The sequence below is a fragment of the Pleuronectes platessa genome, chromosome 7 (genome assembly GCF_947347685.1).
Source record: "Pleuronectes platessa chromosome 7, fPlePla1.1, whole genome shotgun sequence".
NCBI lineage: Eukaryota > Metazoa > Chordata > Actinopteri > Pleuronectiformes > Pleuronectidae > Pleuronectes > Pleuronectes platessa.
In genome coordinates this window covers 21,005,100-21,025,408 of record NC_070632.1, presented here as the reverse complement: position 1 = coordinate 21,025,408, position 20,309 = coordinate 21,005,100, and the positions used below count along the sequence as shown (strand labels likewise).

The 20,309-nt window shown below is 41.4% G+C and overlaps 1 protein-coding gene across 6 annotated transcripts in view; it reads left to right on the top strand.

Annotated features, from left to right (window-relative positions):
* LOC128444495 (pleckstrin homology domain-containing family A member 7) overlaps positions 1 to 20,309 on the top strand; it is a 120,187-nt gene that overhangs the window by 12,030 nt on the left and 87,848 nt on the right. The window contains exon 1 of one of the 6 annotated variants that reach the window (XM_053427006.1): positions 16,354 to 17,528. The exons of 3 other annotated variants lie outside the window; for them this stretch is intronic. In XM_053427006.1, coding sequence (XP_053282981.1) covers positions 17,458 to 17,528 — 71 coding nt within the window. In that variant the 5' untranslated portion in view covers positions 16,354 to 17,457. Of the gene's footprint in view, positions 1 to 16,353; positions 17,529 to 19,235; positions 19,422 to 19,995; positions 20,140 to 20,309 lie in introns of those variants that run through there. 2 more of the 6 variants (XM_053427009.1, XM_053427008.1) reach the window with 2 other exon arrangements.

The window sequence follows — 20,309 nt, the reverse complement described above, 5'->3', positions numbered from 1 at the left end:
AGATTCTCACAGAGGATCTGAGTCCAACACAGATCTGTCAGGCTGATATGCTGGTTATCATGATGCCCTCTGAGAATATGCAGGACTGAAAGAAACAACTAAAGCGGGGCAGAGAACTTCACATAAAGGGATCGTGCCGCTACCAGTTGTTTTTTTCAATAACAATCAGATAAACAGAAGAAGTGGTTTGGTACCAAACAAATAACCGCTCAAATCCAAACAGCTAATCAGAAAGTAATTAGGAGCCTCCCAAGTTCATCCGAGAGCTCATGACTGTGATATTAAAAAGAAACAAACTGATTAATTTGCTTTGGAACAGTTTAGAAATTACGTCTCAAGAAGAAACACCTGCGCTCATATAAACGGATTACTTACCACACCATGATGAGAAATGGTGTCATCCATCTGTTCATCCACCCCATCCTTTCTTCCTTGTCCTCCATCCATCAATCCAACCGTCCCTCCCTTCCTTTCCTCCCTTCCTCCCTTCCTCCCTTCCTTCCTTCCTTCCTTCCTTCCTTCCTGTTCCCTCGCTCCCTCGCTGACAGGATATTCCCTGGCCAAATGGGATATGTATCCCTGCAATGAAGTTCTGGATGTAATCCTTACTTATTTCTGAAGGTCACATTGAGATAAAATACCTCTTCTCCTGGGAGTCCTGGACTTGGCTTGGTTCAATAAAAAATCCTGTAGAGATCATCATAAAGCGATCATTTTCTTGTTCTGAACACTCTTCAACTACTGTCTAATGCTTCTCTCGGGCACAATCAGGGAATAATGGTTCAAACTTCAAAAGGTGGCTTCTCTCTTTCAAGAAACATAAAAAGGGAAGAGCACTTCAGATATTTGTGCAATTCAAGTTTCTTTGACAAAATGTTCTTCAAATAAATATCATTCAGGTACACCCATACTCACAAAGATCATCTGTTAAAATGTCCACCACGTCATAGAAAATATGGATTTGTGTGCCCAGCGACCTTCTTTCTGTTGATAGCGTGGGAACAGCTGCACCTGATTTCCTGCACGTCAAAAGTAGAAAGCAGAGTTATGCTTGTACTGCCTCTCACTGCACTTTATCAACAGTTGTTTTACATTTCAGGGAACATTTAACCACCCACTGCTTCCTGTTCACTCAATATCAGTCTTCATGCTTTATTTAAACTTGGAAAAGGGGGATTGTGAGAGTGACTGTTCGCAATACAAGAAAACACTGTTGCACACATATGGAGAGATGGTCTGAAAGGTACAAGTAGCTCGGTTTTTAGGTCTGTGGAAAACTGTGAACTCAAACATAAAGACGGCGACACAGTGTTTCCTCTAGGATTTGTTTTTAGCAGCGGGAGTAGAACGACCAGTCCCCCTTCAATTATGAGCTTTCTGTTTGAGGTTTTTAAGCATCCGACATGTCTTTGCAGTGTATGGATGCCCGTCTTGATCTTTCATGGTCTCTGATTGGTGTTTTGAGGGCATCTGCCTCAGCATATGCCATTTTCATTTGGTGTTCCTGTTACTCCTGACTTCATTTGGCAATTATGGAGCCAATGAAATGAAGCCTTTCTGAAGAGCTACCTTTGTATGAGGATTTTATTTCCTCTAATCAAGTGTCATTTTTCTGTAAAGCTTGAACAATCATTGCAACATCTCACCCTCTCGCAATTCTCAAAGGAGTGAAGTCACCTCTGCGTTGCACACCGGCTGCTCTCTTTTATTCTGTTTTGTTCTCCATCCTTTGATTTTCCTCTGGTTCAATCCCCCCCCCTTATATCCTGTTCTCAAAAAAGCAGCAAAGTTGCAACACTTGTGAATAGAAGTCACACTATGAGCAATGAGCATGCGACAGGCTCACAGTTCATAGAGGAAGCGTGGCAGTAAACAAGTCGGCATGATCTCTCTTGGGCAGCTGGCTCTGACCATGGGGACTTAAATACATGATGAAAAATGCTCAACTGTTTTTGCTGCCAGAATGCCACATGTCCTCAGTTTCACCTTTGGGCAAACCAAGCATGGCTGAATCAAATGCTTATGTCAAAAACTCTCATTATGTAGTCCTAGACGTTTTTGTAAATAGAAAGTGGGCTGTGCAATAAACCATTTTAAGAATTTGCAGAAAAGTTAGAAGCAGGTTTTAAATAACACATGATCAGAATCTCAAAATCCATTTAGCAAAGAGGCGTTTTTTCATGTTAAATGTGAACAGTGGCGTACTAGTATTCTCCCTCAAAAGACTGCACACATGCTTTTAAAACAATAAACTTCAGAAATGGGAGAAATGCATGACATTTTGAGCCCACAAAGGGAAACATTTCCCAGAGGCTGTCTGCACTTGTTGAATTTCTCCACACGACAAGCCCACTCATCTCTCCAGTGTAGGACCAACTCCTCTTGCTTTTCTCAGCATGACTGTCGTCTGCGAACCAGGCGAAAAGCTTGGGATTGGAAAGTGTAGGGGGGGGTCCAGCTGTGTTCCACACTGAGCAGAAGGACAGACACAAAGGAGGGATTGAAGGACACTGGTGCAATCAGGGAGTGAGAGAAACAACAAGATGGTTGATACAATGTTGTGGCCCTCAGAGTCCGGCTGGTCGTGGGAGACAGTAGCTTTTTTGTCAAAGGAAGGAAGGAGGGTGAGACTGCCCGGGCCACGCCACCAAAACATTAGCAGTTTGGAGAGGGAGAAATCATGTGAGGAGCACTGGGGAAGGTCGGAGACAAATGGGACAGTGGTGATGACACTTGAAAGGACACAACAGCGGCAAGCAATGTAGTGAGAGGAGCCTGAAGAGACAAGATAATGTTTGAATATCTGAAAACATCGAAAGAGAGCGCCGCTCTTGCCCTTCTCAGCGAATTTTCATCCAGCTACTACAATTGAGCGAGGATTCAGAGGGATAAAGCCTCTAATCATCCTTAAAAGGGGTCCATTGTTGTGGAACGATGGGTACCTGCTGCAGTCGTGACCCTACGAAGGAGGCTGGTCACGAGCTGGTTCCCATCAAACGCCACGCCGTCTGGCCAAGGACGGCCAAGGTGGTCACTAACGTCCACGAGCATGAGTTCTCCACGTGGGATCTGACATGTGACGAAAGGTAAGCCGTAAAATACTCTTCCTCAACTCAGAATGGTGAGGTGCTGACATCTGTGGGGGCAAAGTGTCTGTATGATCAGAGATTGAGATTCTTCATTTGTTTTCAGTTTGTTTCTGGGTGAAGCACTGTCCCCTTGCTGTTGACACAAATAAAACAGGCTGCGTGTGATGTAGTTTGTCAGCTGTATGCGGTTGTAGCAGAACTCATGGGACGTCGACGTAGACACAAACTGTTCAAGCTGCATCTGTTACATATCTCCAAGTGTACACAAGTGAATGTATACACACACAAACACACTGAGTGCCAGTTGTGGTTGTGTCTGACATGGAAGGGCTTTACTGTAAACACACTGATTTCCAGCTGAATGCAAACACAAGATTAATTCAGCTCGACATGTGGTGTATGACAGCTTTACTCACATGCTCAGCAATTTTTCCTCACTCGGCTGCTCAGATCATAAAAATGGTGGATTTCCTCCTGCTGTCATACAAGCAAGTGAAACAGGGAGGACAGAGGAGGATGTAGGCCTACTGTCCAAGAAATGATTTACTATTACTATAATAATCCCCCATTTTCTTGCAGAAGCAGTTGTAAAACCCAGACTCAACCTGTCATCTCTTTGGCATAAACCAAAGTAAAGTATCAAAATAGCACTTTATTGATTTTAATTTAATTCTGTGCCTTAAGAGGAAATTCTCGTAAAAAACAACAACAACCTAGATTTTATTTGCTGAGAAAAGAAACTGGGCCAGATGGAGTCTTCAAAATTGAATATGCCTCCAGAAACAATTTGAATTTCAAAACACTCATCGAAGGATTTGCAACAGTCCTAAGTGCCAGTATTTTACTTGTGTGTGTAGAAAGCTGCAGTGGTAAATATGTAGGCTATACTGGGAGGCTAAGTGTTTCCTTTAATCCAGCTATGAAAGGTAATTTATCTGAATTCTCTCTGATTCACTGATCAAAATCTGGATTCAGATGATTCCCACATATATTGAGACATTTCATGTAACCACAAACTTATTTCAAAGCTTAAAAAGATAAGCTGCTCAATTTTCCCCTTTTGAAAACTTTTGCGATATGCTTCAATATTCCTCTTTGAATCAAACTAGGATTTTTAACTACTTACATTTAAGCCCCTTTTCCACTGGTCTGAAATCCACCTGCGAACATCTGTCTTTTTCCCCAATGGGTGGATGTGTACAATCTGTACTCTCTCCTGGGTATAATGACACTGGAGTGGACACAGGTTTTCTTCAACTCCGTCTCCATTTGGCAGTGATCGAAACACGGTAACTTCTTTATCTTGGCAACCTAGACGCTAACACTGCGCTTTGCCTGCCCGACTCTATGTCACGCATTGAACTTCTGGGCATTTTTTGTAAAATGTCTCAACTCTTGCGTGGATTGCAGTGAAAGTTAAATACAAGACATTCATGTCCAACTCATTATAATTTGTAACAACTTTGGTAACACCTTCAGTTTTTCATGTTTGTCAAATATATAATATATGCATTACTGACAAGGAATAGATAAAGCTGATCACAGTACTCTCAGAAGATGCCCGTGGACATTGTTTCGGTGAAATAGTCTGCCAAGCCACTGGGACTTATTCAGTCACATGTTTCTGACAGTGTTTTTGCCTGACGAGCTCTATTCACATTGGCCTGCCTGTTTGGTATTCAGGTGGTAAATCGTCTGTTTGGTTGCCGCCAAGCACTCTGTGTTTTGACTGAATCAGGTTAGCAGTAAAAAGCAGTCCATTATGGAAAGGACTGCCTTTGCCCAGCCCCCTGGGGTATTGTGATAAGCAAGCACCGTGGCATGAGGCGGTTCTATTCTGTGAATTGCTTTTACACCTCAGAAACCAGATTGATAATAGGATGTTTTGAAGTGGACTTTACAATGATTGTACACCATGTGGCATTCATGAAACTATAAATGCAATAGTTCTTAACGTATTACTGAATATGAATCATGAAGGACAATACCATATTATACAAACATATATTCTCTGCCATGGCGATGCCTGTGTAAGTTAAACACCTAATTCGGGAAGCTCTTTCATGCACAAAACCAAGACTTGTCCAGTAAGCAGTTCTGCTCTTTAAATTTGCCTTGAAAGTCAAATATTGACCTTAGCTGTATTGCCATGTGACATTTCCAAACAATGGGAAGGCGATAACAGAAAGATGAGCATGCAGAGAATTCCCCTATCATCCTTAAAAGAGAAATACCCTTGGCCTTTGTTGTGTTATTCTCCCTCCCTCGTCTCACAGTAGTGCAATTTTAAAGGCCTCATTACAAGAGCTGCCACCCAAAACAGGCTCGTTATGGCACACGGTGAAATGTGGTTAAAGATGACAGCACTTAAAAGATGCAAGGTGCATTTTAATCAACAGAGAAAGTATTTGTCCTTGATAACTTATTGCATTTGTCCCATCGGATTTGGCAACATATGAGTGTGTTTGTGTAATTAAATGCTCTCTCTGCTGCTTTGTGTTTTTATTTCATTCATACAATTTCATCAGTGTATGATGACAGCCCTATCTGTCTGTCTCTGACTTAAGTGACACGTTGTCAAACTATACAGTGTAACCTTGAATTTCCTTTCAAGTCATGAAGGACTGAGTGTTTGCGCTTATTCTGTTCCTGGCAGTAACTGTTGGGCTATTCACTGTCAACACTCTCTGAAGGCCAAATGGAAGGGGTCACTTTTGGGTGGGGAGGTTGAGCTCTTTCATTTCTCACTCACAGAGAAGCAGGGAGGAACTGGTCATCGCTTTTTCCCTGAGAAACTCAAGTGTGATTTCATTCCTCAAACCAAAATAAAAGAAATACATACAATATGCCCTTTTATAGTATTGGAGTATTTGGGGTATAATGTTGATGGACTGTAGTGATCTCACTTTGAGATGCTCTTATTTCAAGCCGATAAAATGCACTTAAAGGCACGATTTTCACATTCGACTCTCAACAAGCATTATAAGAGCTGATAAGGATTCAATTTTTGTTATTACATAGTAACTCATTGATTCGGTTCTAGCTCACTCCGCTCGCTCTCCTCTCTCTCTCTCTTTCTCGCTCTCTCGCTCTCTCTCTCTCACACTCACACGCACACAGATACACACAGTTGTCACACAGAGGAGACTGAATAAAGTATGAATGTGCACAGAAAGGTATCGATCATTATGTGGTACTGTACTGATAATGTGGCGATGGGAAAAAATCATTGTTTGTATTGGGTCAGAGAATAAGTGCCAGTTTGTGGGTTCATACAGTGACCTACATGCTGGGCTCTAAAGCAAAATTCTTGCTTCACAATGGCGGAGCCCTGTGCGTAGTCTACGTGCGTAGCTTCGACGCAGAACCATGAATCGACCTTAAGGGATCTGTAGCAAATGGAAATTCACACTGGTTCTTAAAATGTTCGATATTTGAACCAGCCCCAACGACTCGGTTCACTTTCCAAATCTAGTTCCTTTTAAAGTTATGTAACCATGAGTGCACTTTACTTGAGTGTTGTTGTTAACCTTTTCGAAACCAATGTTCATTTTGTGTTGGGATGAATGTCTTGTAATAGAATACAAGTCTTAACCATCTCAAACTTTTGTTGAATGTTCATACTTTGCAGAATTGCACTCTAGATTAAAGTCTGCTTGGCCTTAATGGTCTGTGTGGGCATGGTGGTGTCTCAGAGGGCACCTCCACCTGCACCAGGGGAGTAATCCGAGCAGCTGAGGGCTGTTAGGGGATTACTCCTCAGGTTTAAAGGCAGCAGCAGAGCTGCCACAGAGGAGAGAGATATGAGAGAAACACAGAGAGACACGAGAGAGACACATTTCTTTATTCTGCGATGTATCGTGATGCAGACGTGAATGACGCTGCATTTATACAGAGACGGAACATATTCGATTCCTGTTTTCCGCTACATTCATTGTTTTAGCAATGTCCCATCATAATTATGAGGACTGACGTTTACTTTGTGTTTGTTTGATTCGCTCTAGAGTTTATGAGACATATCTTTAAACACACTGAGCCCCGCATTCCCTGCTTCACACAACACAAGGCGTAACGTGACTATAGACTGTACACATGACACATGCCCAGCTAGGACATCAGGGTTAAAGTTACGGAATGATCCGGAGTCATGATCTGACATCATCGATTATAACTAAATACATGTGGTTATCAGTTTGTGTGAAGAGTAACAGAGACGAGGAGACACACACACACACACACACACACACACACACACACAACACACACACTCCCATAGACAGACGTGCTTTTGCTGATTACGATGTAACACAGTGTTTTAACTTCAATGTTGCAGAGGAAGCCACACCCCTCTAATCCAGGAACATAAGGATGAGCTCAGCAGGTTTTTATAAAGATTAGTTCTACATGTGAATGATCAGAAAACATCAGAGGAGCAGAGTCTCTTATTGACCAGTGGAGAGTGCAGTGGTGCTGCTAAGTGGGGCCAGGTGGGGCCACCTAGATACAGCAAAGGATATAATCAGAGTTTGTGCTTTTAAGCTTTAGGTGCAGCACACAAGTCTAAACTGAATGAATGTCAAATCAGTGTGGAGAGAACTGACCACTGTCATAGACCTACTGGTGTAGTCAGATTTTTTAATTCAAAACCTTATTTTGTAAATTAAGGCACACTTGTAATAACAGTAACAGTCTATAATACTTTTTAAAGCCCTTTCTAGATAAAAACGGAGTTCAAGTTTTCCTGAATGATTTTATTAATTGACGAAAAAGCAGCCATGTGCAGTAATATAGAAAATTGTGGTTGTGATACATTGAAATGCATCGAGATGCATCGTTGTGAATCGAATCATTAAAATGGCGAATCGAATCGTGACGCTAGTGAGGATGCACACCTCTAAGAGAGACATGAGAGAGACACGAGAGAGCCACATGGCAGAGAGACATGAGAGAAACATGGAAAGAAACATGGAGAGACATGAGAGAGCCACATGGCAGAGAGACATGAGAGAAACATGGAAAGAAACATGCAGAGACATGAGAGAGCCACATGGCAGAGAGACATGAGAGCAACACAGAGAGACAAGAGAGAGCCACATGCAGGGAGACATGAGGGAAAGTGACAGAGCTGAGCAGCCAAGATTTAAGTTGATTTGTTTGAATTTATGTTGGTGCCTGTTCTTCAATAAAGATGCTGAAAAGCAAATGGTTTGTCTCTGGCTGTGCTTGGGAGATCCTGGTGGCATCGTCAATTGCCACAGTTTCTCCTTTTAATGTGTTGTTACCTTGTGTTTTTTTTTTTGTTTTTTTTTTTAATGGGGAAATTAGTTTGGTTGTAATGTTAAGAAACTTGAAGAATATTCTTTAAAACCAACATGAAAACAAATCATAATTAGATCGTGAATCGTGATCCTGTCCTATCCTGTAAAAAACATTTTGATATGATATTTTTGCCAAATCGCCCCCACCTTGCATACTTAATTGTGCTGTAGGCTCGACTTTAAGTAACTAAAATAGCACTTTTGCCCATCAATCTATTATCAGTGACTCATCATGACAAAAAATTAAGTAATTAAAAATAAAGAAGGGAAATCTCTCATTTACAAAAGTATTCAGACCATTTACTGCATCACTCCAAATTGAATGTTTCCTTTTCTTTTTTCGTATCTATGTCTTGAATGGAGTCCACCCAGGACAAATTGAAAGGACATAGTTTAGAAAGGCACATACCTCAGGTCATAAATCAGGGCAAGAGTTTAAAAACATACCTATAACGTTTTCCCAGGATCACTCTGACCACATATTGTGAAATGGAAGAAGTTTGGAACCTCACAAACTCTCTTTGCCATTCACTCAAACTGAGTAGCTGAGCAGGAAGGGCCTAGGTCAGGGGGACGACCAAAAACGCAACGTTTACAGAGCTTCAGAAGTCCTCTGCAGACATGAGGAAACCTCATAGTTAGAAGATCGTCTCAGCAGCTGTCCATCATGCAGAACTCGATGCCAGATTGGCTGGAAGGAAGACACTTTGAGTTAAAGGCCTATGACAGCTTGCTTTAAGTCTGCAAAGTGGCATTTTAAGAAAAGTGAAGAGTTCTCGGAGAGTGCATCCATCCACTAAAGCTAACACCTTATCTTGAAATATTAAAGACAGGAGAAACATTTTAATCATTCCACTTATATTTTGATAAAAGTGGATTTTATGATACTAGTTTTGTACAGTTAATATAAATGAAAGACAAGTGAATACATGAAAAAAGATGTTGGATAGCTATTAACAGGATATGCCCGTCAGTCAATGTTTGCTTATTTGGACTCGCACAGTTTGTCTGTAACTCTTCAGTTCTTGATCAAATATGCTCCAAAATGTAATGGGTCCTTCAATTGTACCACCGTTTCACAGAGTAAAAAAATTCTGTTCAGTAGTTTTTGTGTTATTCTGAATAAAGAATAAAAATATTCTCTGGTCTGATGAATACAATATAAGTGACCTAGCCAAAGCCCAGATTTAAACTGCAAAGGGAAGAGCTCACTGTAAAAGTCCAATTTTTACATTACATTGTAGCAGTAGCAAGAATAAGAGCTGAATTATCTGCACAGTGTGTCCGTCAATAAAGACAATAATTAAGCGAGACTACTTTTGGTGAAGTCATTTTTGCAAAGGGGTGCTTTTGTCAAGTGAGTGGTTGAAGTTGGTTCCCATCAAAATAAGATCAAATTAGATTTATTACAGAGGAGTGAAACGAGTGAGTGAGGATTTCTTCCTAATGTGAGGTGCTTAAAATAATCCAGTTTCATAAAACCCACCCCGTTCGCAGATTACACACCAACCGAGCTGAAACATGAAGGGTGTAGCATGATAAGTTTATTATTAAGTAAGTGTATTTCTTTGCCTGTACAAAGTGAACTGCACCGGCCTGTCTGGGCTCAACTTTGAACTTGAGCCTCTCTGTAGAGCGAGAATTAGCTCATGTGCTTTGACTTGCAAAATACAGAGTCATGCTGCCTCCTTCCCCCTGTCTATAAGATTCTCAATACATAAAGAAATGTGTTTTTAAGGGTCAAGTATTGTCTGTTTGCCGAACTGGACTAATTTGATGACCATTAGTCTGCTGGTCATATAACATTCCAACATTTACAGTGGCAGGGCTGAGAGGTTGATGCGCTGCTGTTAGTATTCAATTTCTGTTGTTGTATCTCATTATGTTTTCCTGCTGCAGACGCATGGTTTTCTCAATAGGATCATTACAGTTTCATTCTCACTTTGTGGACCATTCATGTCTTGCATACCAATAGAGCTTTTCAGTGTGAGTGTGTGTGTGTAAATGAAGAACCTGTACTTCAATTCATTCATTCCAAGGCAACAGGAAAACGGAGACATTGAAACAAAAATTCTATAAAAATCTCTGCAGCTAATCTGCAGATCCTTTTGATTTAAAGATGAACAGTTAATATTTTGTCTATTGCAATTGCTTTTAATAGTTTGCTTTATCAACAGTGTTTTGACAAGCAGATGAATGAATATATAATTAATATAGTGTTAAATTGTCTATCTTGAAAATAGCAACACTTAATTTGAAGGTTACGATGGGTGTACACTTTTTTGTTTTATCCATCCATCCATCCATCACACAGAGGGAGTCCTTCAAATCCCACAAATCCAAATCTTTTGAAGAAAAGGTCTTTGCTGTTCTCCTTCCTCTGGATCTGATCCAGCATATAAAAGGTTTCTTTTAATTGTGGTGTCATTCTTTAGCCTGTGAGATGGCAAGATGTGAGGCCTCGAGGGATGATGAAAGGGAAGAGCTCAAAGGAGTTGTATTAATAATAGGGCTAGGTCTTGTGTGGCTGTGTGTCTGTCTGTGTGTCTGTGTGTCTTTCTGTGTGTCTGTGTGTCTGTGTGAGTGACTGAAGATTGACAAATCGGGAACAAACTATTCCGATGATATCGACGCACTCACTGAACCTATTATGTCATACAAGCAGGAAATCTTCTTCACATACACCTGAGCAAGTTCATGAATGGGCCAGATAATAATACATAAACCACAGGAGTTCATCCAGCAGTCTCAACACATGTACCTTCATAATAGCGTTAAGGAGGCATTGTTCTGTTTCCATGGACCCAAAATGTTTCTTTGCATTCAGTCAATGTTTCATCAAGAGACATTCAGTTCGTGCTGTTAGCTGAGTCCCCCAGAGTTCCCGACCAGCTTTTTGAGTGGTCAAGTCCTCTTGAGAAATTTAGAATAGAGTCCCACCAGGTGGTGACTGAGAGCAGGCGAGGTGGAGGAAATGACGAGCTACAGACTTTGAGATCGTGTCTAACTTTGAAACAAGAGAAAGCGTGTAGATTTGTAATGGGGGCAAAAAAGGCCATCAAGTTATAGTTGCACTTCAATGCTTAAGATGGCTGGTAGTATTTGTTTGGTTGCTGTTGAGGAGACAGGTGGTGGAAGCAATGTCAGGGTCCTGGAGGTTTTACTACAAAAAAAAACTGAGAATGATCTACAGGGTTAGATTTTGAACCCAGAAGTCTTAAGTTGTCACCAAATCAGTGGTTCATAATCTTTTTACTGAGTGCCAGTTAGTCTTCTTTTTTTTTAACGGTTTAAAAAATATATGTAATGGATCAGATATGATCTTGACAGTGGGCCTATGGGAGGTGGATGTCCCTAAGGGGGTTGTGTGTTAGTGTGTGTGCATCTTAAGGCGAGTGTCAATGGAGAGTTTCAGTCTGTAAAACGATGATAAGCTGAATCACAGGCCCCATCCGATGCTGCCATCTCACCCGCTGACATAATAATTCAACACTGCTGTCAACTGTCTGCAAGATGATATCATCTGAGCGTGCGTTGTATGTGCATGTGCTGCTTGTACATCCATATCTGTGTATGTATTCACGTGCATTTGTCTGCTGTGTCGTGTGGATGCACAAAAGTGTATATTTGTATGTTTTTATGTGCAGATGATTTTATATGGGTGTGTGGGTGTGTGGGTGTGTGGGTGTGTGGGTGGGTAGATAGGTGAGCAAAGGTGGAGCCAGTCCACCTGCTTCCTCAGATAGGCAGAGCGAAGGCAGACACACAGGAGGAAGGAGCTGTGTCCCCTGTGTTTCCAAAACCCTGATTAGATTGTGCTGGAATTAAATTTCACAATAAAAACAAACAGCAGGGGACTCTCTCACCCTTCCACTTTCTGTGTTCTTTTCATCTCTCCCTCCCTCCCTCTCTGACACTCCAGCTCCTTTACTTCCGACCTTTTTCCCCTGATGTCTCTGGAGAGTGGGTGAATAAATCAATTCTCTATGATGTCAGAGGACAGCAGACCGAAATGTTTTACCCCTCATGCTGCATGTTATCTAAACGGTTTGATTTATCAGAATTCAACCTCGCTGTGAGTGTAATGTGAAGAAGAAAGAAATGACCCAATGCAATTAGAGCATCCATCCATGACCATGGCGGCTTTGGCTGAGGGGGTAAAGTGGTCGTCCTTTTACCAGAAGGTCGTATGAATATGTGTGTGTGTGTGAATGGCTTATTGGCAGTAACCTGTACTGTATAGCGCTTTGAGTGGTCATCAAGACGAGATAATTGCTAAATAAATACAGACCATTTACCACCAATTAATCCGCTGATTAATTATTAATGGTGACAATTTTAAACCAAAACCCTAATACTTTATTATTACTATCAACTGAATAACTTGTACTACAATAAAAACGGATCAACTAATCTGTTCTGCTGTTGAAGCAGCTATCACAATGCCTGTCATTCCAAACCTGCTCGTTTGGAATGGGCTATTTGTTTAGCTTGACTCAGTAAGCACAGCCTGAACTGGAAAATCAGTTGGTTGTTGCCATTGTTCTTAACACGCCGTTCTGTGAACATGCTGTTGTCATTATTTTAAATCTTTAGTCACCTGTCTATTCAAAGTTTATTAATATCCAAGATTGTGTGTCCAAATTCCACCAAATTCGACAGCACACTTCCCTCGGCCCTGAGCAACACACATGCCAAGTGTGAAGCAGATAAGATGAACGGTTCTTGAGATATACCTTCCACATTCAGACAGACAGCAAGAGATTTCTGGGATTATTGGATAGATTAGATTGACATCTTCATGTGACCTCCCCCCAGGCACACACGCCAATGTTGAATATTTCCATCTATAAGTGACCTTCACATGTTACATGTAAATATAGTCAGTCAGAAGCAAGAAGAAATAATAGCTCTTGTCAATCATCTCATGGCCCCCATGTTGGGAACCACCCATGTAAGTGACCTTTTCTGTTCCTTGTGGTTTATTGCTTGTGACGTTGAGAAATTGATTTGCTTGATAAAAGCTCATACCTCTCTGTCGCTGTGAATTAAGTATGACTTAACTTTCTGTGAAATGCTCCAAATCAAACAAGACCCGGAGCCAATGTGTTTTCATTGGATTAAATTATTTGAATTATGCCTGGAGTGGAAATTTACAAGAACTTCACGATCCATTTTGGGATAGTGTGTGTAGCGGTTGAATGCAATGACCAAACATTCCCTGGCTGCATCTGGTGTTTTTCCAGGGCTGATTGGAAACATTTTCTTGCAAATGTGAATACCAGAGGCTTGTGAGATGAGCCCCTGTTCTCATTAGGCTCAGCGATTTTCACTTCACACAGGACAGTGATGCAAGATGATAGTAAGAGTGTCAGCGCACCGTGTAAGATGTCCTATATAAGTGAGTAGAAGTGTTCCACAGGGAACAGCTCAACCAGTAAACATTCAGATTTCCATTTATTAAGAGTTCATGCTTCTCAACTTTTCTCATCACGTTATCAGGGTTGTGGATAACTTTTGTCAAATCTGAAACACAGGTAGCAGCACGCATTTCTGCAAACCACCTGAAAATGTACCTACTACTTTTCTTTCCAGGGAAAGACTCTCCCGACCACGACCTGATTATTACCTCTGATTATTATCTCTGTGTTAGCTCCCACCCAGACTGCCAGGAACCTGGGTGTGACACTCAAACAGTCAACTCTCCCTTACTGCCAACATACTATAACAACACGTTCATGTAGATTCATGCTGCATCAACATCAGGAGAATATACCCCCTTCTCACTCGGAAGGCGGCGTAGGTTCAGTTCCAGGCTGTTGCCATCTCACGCCTAGACTATTGTAACCCCGTCCTGGCAGGTCTACCTGTTAGTGCCATCCGACCTCTGCAGCTCATCCAGAATGCAGCAGCCCGACTGGTCTTTAACCTAAATTCACTCACTACTCCACTCCTTCGCTCCCTTCACTGGTTACCGGGGGCTGCCTGCATCCGTTTCAAAACATAAGTACTTGTGTACCGTGCTGTGAATAGATCGGGTTCAGTCTACATCCAGGACATGGTCAAATGTTACACCCCAGCCCGCTCACTCCGCTCTGCATCTGACAATCTGCCAATCTGCCAATCGGCTTGTTGCTCCCTAAATCACGACTGTTTGCTGTCCTGGCTCCTAAATGGTGGAACGAGCTCCCCAATGACATCACGACAGCAGAAAGTTTATACATCTTCCACTGCATACTAAAAACACACCTCTTCTGACTATACCTTGACAAAAAGTTTAAACTAACAATTTAGTATAAGGCTAAAAAGAGCTACAAACTACAAAGTGCTATAAGTGCCATTAAAATGGCACTTTCTTGAGGAAATTGTACTTCCTTGAATCTGATTGTTCTGGGTTTGTACCCTGATTTTATTTGTTTTTTACCTTATTGTAAGTCACTTTGGATAAAAATATCAGCTAAATTAAATGTAATGGAGTAAAAATCCGTCAAGTGAATTAACAGAATCAAATATTCGCAGCACATGAGGTAATCAAATGACTACATGGTATGAGCTTTTCAAACCACCACATCCCTGTTCACATTCTTATTATATCAGATTTCCTGGACTTTGACCTGCAGTGAGTGAAGTTGTCATTCCGCCTGGCTTTGTTGCTGTGTCACCAGCCTTTCCCCAGGTGCAGCAGACTTGTCCTTGCAGCAGGGTCAAACCGGCGCTCTGCTTAGTAGGGCACTGGAGTAGTCCAACTCTCTGGGGAGACAGATCTCTGTTTAGCTGCACAGAGGTGACCTTTCACCTGCAGGCTTTGTGTGCTGATCAGGAGGCTTGAGGCGCTGCTGCGAGTTACCTGATGTAGACGACAGCACAGTGTCTGTGTCTGTGTCTGCTAGCTCTCTTTTCTATTCGTATGTCTGGCTTCTCTTCCCATTAGGGCTTTATATACCCTCTCTACTGTGCTTTCTCTCAGTCACTAAGCTTTGTCCAGATGGGCTCTGTTTATATCACAGTGAATTTAAAGATGGACGACACGTCTCCATCTGCCCATTCTTTGCAAAAATTAAGACAAAACACCCCTGCTATGGGTGCTATCAGCTCGTACTGGTTATGTCATTTGGAAACTGCACGGTATGATCATGGAGTGGAGCTGCTGTATCAAAGTCCCTCCCATACATGTGCTCGACCAATCGCGTGTAAGCCTCAGCTGGCAATCAATCCTTCGAAGTAGCAACTAACTAATAAAAAACTAACTTAAAGCAAGTGATAACAACACCCTCAAATGAAACAAACTTTTCAACCCTATTTGGCATCTTTTATTCTTCTTTTAGTTTGACACATGTCCCATCCACTAACATGAAGGAGACAAGGTTTATGACGTATACTGCAGCTATCCACCAGGGGGTGATAATGTAAAAATGCATTCAGTAATGTGACTTTGACTGGAAGAAACTAGCAAACCTTAGATGTTGCCTCAGGCTTTGAGACATTTTCAACAATGCATCTCCTATAATGTGTTGTCAGATCTGTTACATTGTTATCCTACCATTTATTATCATTTATTGGAGAAAACATGTTCTACTCATAGTTGAAAATGATAAATTTTTGTTACTGGGACAGAACATTTCAAATGATACCTCCACCTTCGTGAGAGCAGAGTTTAAAAAGTGTTCCCATGAACATCTTCCTGATTGAACGATGAGGTCACCTGCTCCTGCACCTTCTTCGTTCAAAGAAATGCAGATAAGATGTTAACATTCTTTCTAGGCTAAGTTTCCAATACCAGAGGGCTCTACATATTTTACTGTGATTAGACATCAACACTTTGCAACGTTAATTGCCCTGGTAAAGGTGAGAGCCCTGGCAACATGTCAACATTGGCTCTGTACACTGTAAACACTTTGTGATGGGAGGTGGGTGGAGACATTAGAAACCTCAGGACTAGGAGAGATCCATCTTCAAGCACAGTCCAGCATTCGTTAAATGGCGTGTAGAGGATACTCTCTTTCTCTCTGTCTCTCTTTATGCGCTCTCTCTATTCTCAGCAGTGTGTATCCTGCCAAATTAGCATGAGGCGGGAAAAGGAATGCAGCTCCCCTGTCTTCCTCCTCTCTCTCGCGCGCTCTTTCTCATCGCCACCTTCCATCTTTCTCTCTCGCTTTCTCTCTCTCTCTCTCTCTCCCTCTCTCTGTGAGTATGCTCAGTCATTCCGCTCTGTGCACTGCTGTGGTGTCGTGAGGCTGGAGAGCTGGTGGGAACCTGTGGTTGGAGAAAATAAGCGTGTGTGCCGGCACTGGCTTCCTCAGAGATAAACTAGATGGAGCGGAGGGACGCAGGGACTGTGGATTTTTAACCTGCTCACGTCAAGGAGAGATGGATTAGTGCTGGTTGTGAACTTTGGAGAGAATTCACTGCACGTGTAGACGGAATAAACGGCTCCTATTTGTCATCAGGCATTGCTGGAGTTGAGGCGGTCTCTGAAATCTGCTGCTTATCTTGGAACATGCTCCGAGGTTGAAAAACCTAGAGCCAAATCATTGAAATGTACGGTCTAGACATGTATTACGCATGATTTAACACAGCTCAGCAAGGTTGTCCTCAAAGACAGCTGTTCTAACTGATCACACCTGGGATGTGCGGGAAAATGACTGGCTCTGAGCGAGACTAAAGGAGAAACCTGTGATGTCAGACTTCACCTGGGGCAGTCGTCTGAAACTCTGCTGAGTAGTTATTGTGTTGTCGAGGGGGCGGGAGGGTGACGGCACGAGCGGACTACATTTCCAGGTGTGTAAACCACACCAGACTTTACTCACCTGACATCACCCCCTCTCTGTTTTTGGCTCAACTCATTTTCTCACCTCATCGTCTGAGTAATACCTGCTCTCGACTCTGGTTTTCACCCCCATGGGGCTACTCAAGAGACGAGAGAAGAGACTCTGATTAGTGTTACATTCCCGGCAGCCTCAGTCTGATGCCACGGAACTAGAAATAGAAAGCAGAAAGAAGCAGCAGCGACACTTGTGAACTGTTATCACCGTAGAACAAGAGGAAGCACCATGTGGAACCAGTCTGGATACTGCAATCACATACCACACGCTGGATATCCCTTCTACCATGCGCCCTGCAGGTAAGCCATCATTACATGGACCCAAACTCTACTGGCTACTTCCCTGTGCCGTTACATGGCTCTGTGACATGTTCAAGTCACTTGTTTCATGCTTTGAGGAATCAATTTCATTATTCTTTGATATCCCTACCATGACTGGTAATGGAAGTGATTCTGATCACTGGGGTCTTTTTTTTTTTCTGTAAATTTGTTGTCACCCAGAGGGAGAGTTGATCCAATGAATCTGGTTTAGTGCAGTCCTTCTTAGATAGATAGATAGATAGATAGATTACTTTATTCATCCCCGAGGGGAAATTAAGTCGTCATAGCAGCCGGTACATTTGAATACAATAAAATACAATACAATAGAATAAAATATAAAATATAAAATATTGCGGTAGAAAGAATAAAAACAGAAACACAAGATAAAATAGGTAGATAAGGTGCAGTGGCAGATGATGGTAATAGTACTGATGATATGATGGTAATGTTATTGTTAGACAATATATTAAAGATAGTACAGTATATATAGTATATAATATATATTTATATATGATAGTAATTATACCAATATAATAGCAGTATATAGTAATAATAGCAGCAACAGTATATATAATAATAATAATAGTAAAATATAATAATAATAACATGTACACATGTATAAATAAAATATGTGTATATAGACTTATATTTACAAAGAATATACAAAGAGTATGATATAATATATGATATATAGTACGGGTATCAATATAAGTATTTGGCGATACAATAGATAATATAATATACTGTGAGTGTAAGAATATGTAGAGTGAGTGTGCAAAAGACAATATTCAATGTGTCAAGTAAAGGGGTTTAAGTGTTTTCAGCAGAGGTTGTGAACAAACTGGTTTGTCTGGAATGTTGTTTTAACAGAACCAGGAAACTGGTTTTGCTCATGCAGCAGACTATTGAGGGATTGTTCGTCAGTGTTACAAACGTGAAAGCCAATGGTGCATTTCTTCGGTCAGGGAGCGATTATCATGTTACTTAAGAACTGTCCCAAAGTAAATACATCACATTTATTGGCCACATTGTGTTTGAACTAATGACTTTAACTTAATTTGGTCTTGTTTTTAAAAATACTGGATTACCTAATATTTCACTGTTTCTGGACCTCTTCCATTTCAACCCTAGCCCCCCCCCCCCCCCCAGCTGTAATGACATAATTACATTTATCACTGGGTTTCAGATGTGACCCAGTCTCAAATGAACAACATCAATCCACATTCCCAGAGGGATCGAGCAGACCCCTACCTATACTTCTTTCTCTGCCTCATACTGTAATAGTCCCTAACCTCTGAATGCTGTAGAAGCGCGGCCCTCAGAGTCCTGATTCACCATTACTAGTTATTTATGAAACCTCCATGTGCTTAAGCATAATGAGGAGATATTTAAAAAAGTGCCAAACATGATACCTGCGGGCAAGTGCACATGCGTTATATAAGCTCTGTGCTATTCTCTCTCCTTCTCTCTTCATGTTGTGCACATAGTTAATGTGGATTCGCTGGTCATGGTTCGCCAGCAACAGGAGCAGTAGGGGTGGTCGGCACCAGGGTAGCAGAGGGATTTAGCTGATGAGTGAGTCATACCTCAGATCACTGGGCAGGTCAATGACCTGTCAGATCAGCCAGCTAATAGCAGATAGAGTGTGTGTGGCAGAGAATACATAGGAATTCAGGAAATAGCCCTGAGCTCCGAAGCAAAAACCCACTCTAGTCTCTTACGTTGAAGTAATGTGACTCATGCTATGAGTGTTCCACCTGTAGCCCAATCTCCTTGTGGATTTAAGTCAAATTTGACATTGTTCTGCATAAATTTAAAGAAAGACTTGCTTTAGATTCATGAGAAAAAAACTGGATGGCTGCAAGAGGTGAAGTGAGTTTTTTTCTTTTTCTTTTTTCTTTTTTCAGTATTTATTTTTGTCAACCAATCGTTGTCCTCCTTGTTGCTTTGGGTCATTTTTGCCCCATTTACTATCTCCTTTATCATCATCTTTATTTTTTATCTTGTTTTTTGGGGGATTTACAGTCCTCTGACTGACAACTGTTTAAAATATGACAGTTCACACCTACATCTCACTGACAAAAGAAGATTTTTTTTTTTTTTTAAACTCTAAACCGTAAACATAGTTTAAAGAGCTTTATTGGAACATTCTTTTGGAAATGGGGACGGGAACAGCAAGTAGATGGGGAGAGATAAGGCTTCAATATTGCATTTGTTATTTCAAAAATGTTTCATTCCTGAGCACCACTCTCAACTGTCAGACCACTGCACATGCACAAATTGAACCGTTTTTTTATTGATAAAGCCAAAAATGTCTAATACATTGCATGAGCGAGATGGAAGCCTTGTTCTATGGACTCAGTGAGAGTTCAGTGATCCCGTGCTGAGGCTGCTCTGGTTAATGATTCCCTCACCTGTCAACAGGCACATTATTGACACCACCTCCATTCATCTGCTTAATCCAGTGTGTTTACATTCAAATGACAAGTTGTTCATTCGCTGTTTGAGGGAGTCCTTATAGCCAGACTCCACTGTTTGGTCCACTAATCTGGCATAAGCCTGCAGCGTCTGTCAACTGCAGAGGCTTGAGGTGAGTGTGAAAGCCTAATGAGGGCCTGCCTGTGTTTGCGTCAGAGTATTGATCTTATTTGTGTGTAGTGTTTTTGGAGTGGGCATATACGTATTTGACTTATTGAAAGACGCAGATAGAGTGGACATATTAAGTCAAGAAATAAGTTAATAAAGTGAATACTTATATAG